The sequence below is a fragment of the Lepeophtheirus salmonis genome, chromosome 14 (genome assembly GCF_016086655.4).
Source record: "Lepeophtheirus salmonis chromosome 14, UVic_Lsal_1.4, whole genome shotgun sequence".
Lineage (NCBI taxonomy): Eukaryota > Metazoa > Arthropoda > Copepoda > Siphonostomatoida > Caligidae > Lepeophtheirus > Lepeophtheirus salmonis.
In genome coordinates, this window is record NC_052144.2 from 12,987,273 (window position 1) to 12,997,266 (window position 9,994).

At 32.3% G+C, this 9,994-nt stretch overlaps 1 protein-coding gene across 1 annotated transcript; it reads right to left on the reverse strand.

The window, feature by feature from the left end:
* Positions 1-3,012: 3,012 nt before the first annotated feature.
* Positions 3,013-4,343, reverse strand: LOC121129469 (uncharacterized). The gene is made up of 2 exons (XM_040725195.2): positions 3,948-4,343; positions 3,013-3,893 (listed from the first exon to the last, which is right to left on the reverse strand). Exons 1-2 carry the CDS (start codon positions 4,317-4,319, stop codon positions 3,606-3,608), a joined length of 660 nt encoding a protein of 219 aa, XP_040581129.1. The 5' UTR covers positions 4,320-4,343; the 3' UTR covers positions 3,013-3,605.
* Between the last annotated feature and the right edge of the window lie 5,651 nt (positions 4,344-9,994).

The following is a 9,994-nucleotide window of genomic DNA, read 5'->3' on the forward strand; positions in this document are numbered from 1 at the left end:
GTGATATCCGAAATCTGGACGGAAAATTATAGAACTCATAAGTTATAATATGTTAAAAAAAGACAATGTTTTAAGTACGTTCCAAATCATTCTTAAAAGCATCGATCACTTTTCTCCTTTCATTAATGGAGCTTCAGTAGTAATTTGTATTGTGCATTTACGAGAAAAACATAACATTTTACAGAAAAAGAAAAGTTAAAACTATTGGTTATGTTAGTTGTCATTTTATTAATGCATTTTTCACCATCGATCAACCACTAAGGGAGCTTCCAGGGCTTAGAAGAAGTTTGGAGAACAAAGACTAACCACGATCACCTTGTGATCGGATAATGGTTTAGAACGATAAAAGGCATACTTTGTATTCTTATGGATGAATATTGACACAAGTGCTAAATTAATTTGGGACCTTGATTTGCCTTTTTTCCATAGCACACTGTCACTGGGACTAAAATAGACTGTTAAGTTAATTAAATTAAATTCAAATATAAGTTTCTCCCGATGTTTTTTAATTTTGAAATGAGTTGTTGACACAATGTTAGTCAACGTTAAGGTCTCCTAAGAGTATAATTGGTTAATAATTACCTTAGCAATTGTTAATAATGACCTTGAAAAATAATTGGATCTTTACATTAATTAATTCAAATTTTGCCTTTTTAGTCGATATTAAACGTTTATGACAATCACTCGCACTTGAATTGGATTTGGTACATCTTGGAACACCAAGAGATTTAGAAACCATGGACTTAACTCATCTATTTGAACCCAAGCCGGTAAAAGAATAGTTAAACTGTCGAGGAAGATAAAAGGAGCAAACATCCCTACATGACGAGGATACGTTAGCTTTGATGTCCTAAGGACATTTAACATCTGGATAAAATGATAATAATTTTATCATAAATACAATTTTTTTCAAAGTGATCAGTTTCGTAACACTTTGTACATGTAATTGACAGACCTACGTGGCACGTTCTTTAGTTTCGGTTTATTCTGCTACCTGTGACACTACTTTTTTTTATTTTCAAAACAGTGGAACAAAAACTAATTTTGTGCTATTTATGCTACTTCTTGATGGGGAAAAATACTGTTCAGGCTAAGCAACTGTTTTAAAAGTATTATGAAGTCTCCGTCTCATAAAGCAAATGAAAAAAATGTAATAAGAATTTAAAAATATCCATTTTTTTATAAGTCCAAGACTTCTTTGCAATTTTTCAGATAATTTACTTATTTACAAGAGCTTAAGATTCCTCTGAAAATTTTCTTGGAGCCGGAATCCGGATTTTTGTTATAATTGGAACCGGAAAAGTATCATAATCCTCATTTTTATTCACATAACGTACATAGATTGTTTTAAAGAGCCGGTGTATCCCTCTTTTAAAATTCAATAACTCAATCTGAACCGCAAAAAAAAAAAGTGATTGATCACCTTGTACATACATGCGTCATTCAAAAAAATATTGCAAAAACATTTGTTTTATTAGCTGTTTAAAACTACGGCATTAGAGTAAATATTAGATAAATATACAATTCTTATTATCGAAAATATCTCGAAATAGCTATTTTTTATGTGTGTGAGTTAAAATCGTGGACTTGAATTTAAATCAATATGGATTTCTTTGGTGAAAATATTTTCAATTATTGGTTGCTTTTATAAAATTAAGGATAATTCCAGTTAATAAAAAATAAAAACAATCACTAAATAATCTACAGTTGTCATCATGGAGGCACAAGTGGAAAAGTTGTCTGATTTGCTCCACAACCAACCTTCATGTCAAGGAGATCATGAAGGTCCTACGGTGCTCCTGGACTCTTTTTTACTAAATTAAAATATGGCAGCTTCAGTTCAGAGCCTTGAGAGGTCCCCTTTCAGCGGTAGATGTCGGAAAATCGACGTCTATTGAGGATATGGAAACTGAAATCACCAGAAGTCCAACCAAGTTAATGAAGCAGCATGCTAATTCTCTGAATGCCACTGATTTGACTGTGAGAAAGTATGTGAATAATTTTTGAAAGGTTTATTATGTTTGACTACATTGGCAACTTCTTTTAACAGCAACTAAGACTAACCGGCTCAAGAAAAAGACAGAAAATGATAACTTGGTTAAAGCATAATGGGTCCACAATTTGTAACTCCTGCCAAAAATGGTCCCCTCTCTTGATTATACAACTCGGGTTGTTGTCGAGACGAGATCTTTTGCTACCACTCAGCCAAATTTGGATGGCATCAAGGCCTTTGTCGAGAAGCAGTGGACGAGCAAGTCCGAGGCATTCATCAAGAAGTGATGTGGCACCTTAGGGCTAGGTTGTACCATGGTAGCACCCAACGGAAATAATATTAAAAAGTAGAAGGATATTATGTCAATGAAGAAGCCAGTGATAAAGCATCATTGTTGTACTCCTTTTCATTCTTGCAAAAGTTTTCTATATTTGTTATTTATCAAAAAGTCCACAATTTAACCTAGCACAGTGTATAATACTATGGTTATACTTTAGGACTAGTTTTACCGTGACTGGGGTTGGGCAAAGATCAATGTGAGACGCGTTTTTTAAATGTGATTTCTTTTGATAGTATTTAATTTTGTTATTATAAAAAATATACTTTAATTTTGTGAAAAATAATGATTTATATAAAAAACAAATTCTTAAATTTTACTCCAGAGTTGGGCCCCTCTCAAAAGTGGGGCCTTTTATAAAAGTTGAAGGTATAATGTAAAATTTTAAATATCATCGCAGTTTACATATGATATAAGGGGGAAATCCCAGAAAATACTAATTACAACAATAGGTACATTTGCAAAAAAATTGACATTACTAAATAATAGTTTAATATTTCTTATGTTCAAGCAAAAAATATCATGAATTATGTTTTGAAAAAATCAGAAAACGGAGCCATAAAATGCCAGTAGCGTATTGTTGATACTCTTTCTTAGTAAATAATGTCCTTGAGACCAAGTTCTACTCATATTTCATGTAGAACATATGCATAATAAAAATGTCAAAAAAATCTTACTCCAATAAATAAAAAATATATATATTTTGTACGAAATAAACGCGTTCATAAATAATCAAATACAATTGAAACATTTGTCTTTAGGAAATGTAAGCTCATAAAAAAAGAAGGATAAATTTTAAATCCAGGTCTGTAGTTCCTAAATTAATCAATGCCGTTTCAAAAGGGAATTTCTAAGGATATCTTTGGTTTTGGATTTTGTCATAATTTTTTTGTAAAACGGTTTCTCTTATTGGAAAGAAAAAGGGGAGAATTACTCACAATGATATTGAATTAAGAAATAGAAAAAGTAATCACCAATTACCAAAGTTGATATGGCACGCCTGGGTTCTTTCGCAAAGACAACATATTATACATATATAAGTTTACCTTACTTAAAAAACAACAAAGTATTGAATGGCATTGTGTAATTATGATCCTTCCACAAAGAGACATATTTTTGGAGAGATGGGAGGAGTCACCATTCAGATTTGTTTGTATATTTGAGTACCAACATAGATTTCAAAATGTTAATATTCAATTTTAGCTCAGGTTTTTTCATCACATCTTATTATGTATTTATCACAGGTAAACTTTTTTTTGGGTGTCTGTTCAAAAATCAGATATTGTTTTCAGACCTTGTTTCTTTAATTTTATGTTCGTCAAAATTCCATGTTGAAGAATTTTTCTTGGGACATTTTTCACTCCCCTGAAGCTTCACTGTCTTTTTGTTATCATAGCAAGTCTTTAGTCCAAAAAGAATCAATACAACTACGGACAAAGTAACAAGAACAATCGCAGCAGAAGCGATCCCTTTGCTGATTGAAAATTGTGTTTCTTCCTCTTGCACATCCACTTTACCATCCGAGGATTTTGTCGTTCCAGACTTCATTTTAGCAGCCAAAGGCTTATTAGATGAAGAAGAGGATAATTTTAAATGTTGGATAAGTGAAGAGCTTACACAATAAACAGGGATCACAGCTTGTTTGGAGTTGTTTCTATTAGAACTTTTAAGTATTTCATCACAATCAAAAGTAGGAAGCTGGGATGTACTAAAGCAATGACAAATCCCTTGTTCCAAATTCACAAAACGCGTGCCAGATTTTGTACTACAAAAAAGATTACATTTAGATGTTTGATCATCTGAATGAGAAGATCCTAGAACCATAGAGGAAACGGACTCTAAGGTTTCAAGTCTGTCCTTTTCAATGCATCCACATGGAGGGGAGCTAATGGATGCTGAATGCGCTACTGTCAAATAAAGTAAACAAACTATTATTAGTATTAACTTCTTTGAGGATTTTAAAGCTGCCATGACCCTTCCAATTTTCATGTCTTAAGAAAACTAATTTAACAAATGTGTTTCTCCACATATTGTTGAATTGAACGCTTGCCCAGAGACCTCTCTTCCTCTGTAGCTGTTTTCTTCTTCTCTTACTTCTACTCGTCATCTCTCTCCTACTTTGTATTTTTTTCTTTCTCTACTCATATTTCCTTCCAACATGTGTGACCTGTCAACACAAAATGAAGCTAGAATGATTGTTCTCATCATTGTGTGCGTTACATGTGTGTTTTTCCACACACTATCGTCCGTTTCTCACGCCGTTACTTTTATTGTATCATGTAAAATATAGTCCGAAAAGTAAACAAGAAGACCCAACTGTCAGTTAGTAGTTGGCCATTCCTTCCCAAATATAAAAACATTCTCGTGAATTGTAAGTAACAAAAAAATACAGTGTAAACGTTTATCTTTTTCAAAAGTCATATTGGTAACAATTGAAGGCTCTTAAAATAAATGAAGGTTTTCCACAATTGTCTATATTAATTATTAACTTAACTTCACCCAAAAATCTAAGTACAAAGCCTATAATTGACTTAAATATGAATATGGAATATTGGTTGTTATTTACGTATAATGTAAAAAAAAAGTAATAGTGATTTTCTCCTTTATTTTTTGAGAACTGTTATTACTTTGAACCACCAGATATGTAATATAAATATAGGGTGGAACAATAAAAATATTCGTCGAAGAAAACCCAACATAATTAAATTTCTGTTGGTTGAAACCCCGCTTTTTTTGTTGCAGCAGACACTCTACATGTTGGGCAGTTGTGTACGATTCCCAAGTCTGAAAGCGACAAAAGTTTCACAAAGCAGGGTAGGAGATGTGCAGCTGTACAATTAATGCTCTACCGACACAAGTTATGACAATGTCAACGTTGCTAACACAACCAAAATACAAATCCGGGAGATAAAAAAAATTCTGAGCACAGTTATGGTCTTATTAACGAGTCATTTCGTGTAAGTACCTTTTTGTACGAGGGTTGTCTGAAAAGTGTCGACAATTACTTTCCAAGTTTTCAGCCATTTTGGACATGCAGTTATTATGTTATAGTCGTTTGAGTAAGTTGATATGAGTGTTTTTGTCAAAATGGGCACTGCCCGGTATGGAGCTGTGATAAAATATTAATTTTTGAATGAGTAGTAACCTTTAAATAGATTTAAACAATGGCCAACATATAAAGACTTGTTGCGTTGAAATTTTACACTTCTGGGTAATCTAACTCGGATTAATTGAACCAAAAGCAAAAAAAAATGTCTTGTGAACAATTATTTGTCATTGAAAAACGCTGAGTAATATTTGGACGGGCTACAGAGATGGTGTAGGATTGGAAGAAGTGCTTAGACCTACAAGAAGACTACGTTGAATATAAAATATATCTTGTATCTTTGTTAGGTCGGAAACTTTTCAAACAATCGTTGTTCACAAGTAAAACGTCATCACTTGGTATTTTATAGACAGAATCTTCTGATTCCTACGCCTTCACTTATAACAGTGGTGTTAGGAGCCAATTCAAAAATGAGGGCCTGGAAGAAGTTTTATAATAATGATGTCATATATTGATGCCGCATTAGCATTCAACTTTTCATTGTTAAATCAAAGTGCATTGGTCAAACTGTAATTGTTGTTGTGTTCCGCATCAGTAAAATAAGTGCACAATTTTCTTGTATTTGTAAGTATATCTGATTTTTTTAAATAATTTTTGTAATAAAGGCTGTAAATATACGTATTTACAGATTACTCGTGGGTATTAAAATAGCCAAGTCTACCCAAGTGCGAAGTTCAATTAACCGTGTCAACCCGGTTCCAAAAAAGAACACAGCTTAATTACTATAAACTGTCCATGATCTAACAAATCAATCATATAATTGATGAGTCATTCAAATCCTAATAATAAATAGTCCATTCGCTCAAAGATAATTCATTTATCAAATTTCTACGTTTGTTTTTTATACGCTTCATTAAATGTGCGTTCAGCTCATACATTGAGAAATCTTTATGAACATATATTCAAAGAAACATCAGGTAAAAAGGGAGAAGGAGGTTCAACCTATTTACTATATTAGCAAATACGGAAAGATACAAATCTTTATTTTTCTTTAAAATCATTATGAAGTTTCTAATTTAACCATTTTTAAAGAAAAAAACTGGGGTGGAGCCAGTAAAACTTACATGGTTGAAAAAATAAATATTTCATTTCAAAACAAACGAAAAAAGTTATATATATCCCCAAAATTAACTGTACTTTGTGTGTGAAATGTACATTGCATCATTCTGACTTATCTGAAATGTTTGAACAAGAGATAAATATCGGAATATTGTTAGCTATAGTATGCGTCAGTAAAAATTCGTCAAGCAAGAATCCAAACCATTTAATGTACGGCAATAAAAGAAGTTTTGAAACCTTCCTGTATAAGTCTTACAATTTTTGTAAAAAAAGTCCTTTTTGTGATGTCTTCGAAAAAACTTAGATTTGCTCAACGCGGGAGTTCCTGTTTTTGAAGTAGTCACAATAGTGGACAAGAACAGGTCTACTGTTTTGAATATCAAGAAGGGGTTTGAGGATTATGAACAAAAGCCTGGGAGTGAAGGTAACAAAATATAGTTATTGAGGAATTCATGAGTGCCTTGCAAGACAGTATTGAACAAATCTTCAAAACCTCGATGATCAAGCTTGCAAACAAGCAACAGGTGTGTGAAGGGACAATCAGACTACAAATGGGTATTAAAAGCCTGGGTCCACCAAAAAGTTATCTTATTACAAACCAATAAAGGCATCCTGACTAAACAAGCCCAAAAGAAATCACCAAAATTAGGTTTCTAGTCCTAGACTAGATTTTTTTTCAAAAAATAAATTTTTCGTGAATAGATGTGGATTTTTTTATATTTATATTTTTATATAATTTAATGTTTGTATTTTCTTCCAAAAATTCAATTTTCTGTCAATAGCTATGGATTTTTAATTTTTTTTTCCAAAAGTTACAATATTTGAAATTTAAAAAAAAATTGACTATTTGAAATTAAAAAAAAAAATTTACTATTTGATATTTAATTTTTAAAATGATTTTTTTTTCCAATTATTTCCAATTCTGTATCTTTTTTTAAACATCAAATGACATCATTAAACTTTGTTTACAATTGGAAAGCACATTTGACGTCATAAACAATATATATGTAAAATTGGTCTATACCAAATTTTAAATGGGGTCAATTTTTGGGGCCGAATTATACCAAATTCTTCCACTGGACTGGTTTATAGTAATATTTTTCTTTGGCCAAATCTAGACATAATTTTCTTATGGGACAGGTCAAGGTTGAACTGTTTTAAAGTACTGAACTAATTAAGGCATCTATAGGATATCCATACCAAAACCTAACAATACTATATATGAAAAATCCACGCATCTATAAATTATTAACTGAATACTATTTTTAAAACTTTGCCCGCAAAGAATTAATTAAAACTACGGTGCACGTTCCTCCGGTTAATATGGGTCTTTTTTTCAAAAACTCGTTCTAGAGTTGTTATTTTAAAATGAGTTAGGAGGGGAAAAACATATTTGTTGACTTTTATTCTTTTGTATTAATAATGGAAGTGGCCAATTTCACAAGGATCATCAACCTCTTTACTGCTCAAATGCAATTTCAACCATCAATAAGATTGTGGTAGTCCACCTAGGGTCCTTATCCTGCAACTGTGGCCCAGTATGAGGCCATAGAAAGTGTTGGACGACTTTGTAGTTATCCTCTCATGCAAAAAACATGGATGGCACCCCCATTGTTCCCCATTGGAGCCAGGATGGATGCTGTGGAGTAAATATTGGTCATGAAGCAAAGGTGAAGCTCTAGTTGTAGGGTGACAATTATTGGCCCTCTTAATAACAGGGCAACTTTTTGGTACCTGATGTTTGCCTCCATCTTCCTCGAGCACAACCCTCTTAACTATGACATCTAAAGTGCAATCGAAAATAAGCTTGAACTGGTCTTCTTACCATTGTAAATGCCCTGAAGTTGACTGTGGACCTAGAGTGGGGGATAATGTGGGAGAGGGCTTCATACAGAGGGCTTGCTCAGGCTACTAGAGGATTTTGGAGCTTTGTATTGAGGCCACTAGTGGTCATTTAAAAAAATATGATAAAAAACCCCTTTGTTGCTTTACATTATCAATTTTTACTTATTTCCTTTTGAAAACCATGAGTTATGTAGTCAAATGTTACAAGGATTCCTTATATGACAACTAGGGTTCACCACACTGTATGTACGAAATCACGTGTACTGGTAGTACCTTGACCCATCCCTATCGTTAACTCAACTTTCTTAATGTAAAGAAAATAGACTATTTCCTTATTTTTGTGTACTCAATATTTGTTCTTTAAAAATAAATATTTTCAGAAAGGACAATGAGAAGCCCAAAAATATATTCAAGTAAAGAATTTGTATCTATCTACCTATACATGGAATATTGTTTTCATTTTTATAGACATCACAGCTTCTACTTTCATATTGTGGTAACCTTGAGTATATAAAACTGATCTGCTAACTGGCAATACCCAATCAAGGGTAGCATACCTGCATTTTCCTTCTATACAGACTCACTTATTTTCTTTAATGAATACATGTACATGAATTTCCCTGATAAATTAATTGTAAAGCTTTATAAAAAAGTAACTTGTTGTGTTTGTTTGTCATGGTAAACAATAAAAGACTTTTTATCTATTTGTATGACTGATAAGGATTTGTTTTCTTACAATACATAAATATATCAAGTATTTAAAAAATGTCAATATCTCTTCATTTTCATTTTTCATTCTATATTGTCCCTAAATAAAAATATTCAACTATTGTGTGAAGAAACAATTTAAAAACATTTATCCCAATTAATTTTGACACGCTAATTGTCAATAAACACAAAAGTTCAGGCAATAATTATGTTTGTAAGAGATTAACTATAGATAAAATATTTATTTTTCTCAAACTAACCCTACACATACTACAGTCAATATTCTCTCTAAACAGCCCTTGCACGACGAAAGCACAAAATCTTCAGTCATTGGCCAAATTTATCTTAACTGTGGCTTTGAGATTTGCTGCATTTGTGTTATGTTTCGTATAGGCCTTCTTCTCAACTTTGACCCAAACTACATAGTTGAGAAGCAAAAGGTCCGGTGATGAAGGAGATCACATTTCTCAATTTCAGAATCCTGCCAAGATTTTCTTCAACTTATCTTAAACTAATCAGCGTCTGTGTGATGGAGCAGAATTTTATTGCCATACATAATTGCTTTTTGTGTAGTATTGCCAGCCTATCCAAGGTATTTTAGGACTGATTGTTATGGCTGATTGGGTTGTCTTAACAAGGCTTTACATTTATTTTGTTGTCAGCTGCCTAATTTTATATATGTGTGGCGATAACATAAAACAACCTGGGATACTTTTTCTCAATATTGCGACAATATGATAAATGTATCCTTAATATAATTTATATTTATTCAAAAAAGTGATTCATTCCTTAGGAGCCACGGATTTGAAGACTTAGTGAGCCTGATAAAATCGGATATTTGGTAACACTGATTATAACAGGTACTGTGACGTCATGACGTGATAATTATTGAAAAAGAAGAGTGTATAAGTATTGCGAGAATAACGGAAATAAGAAATAAATTAAC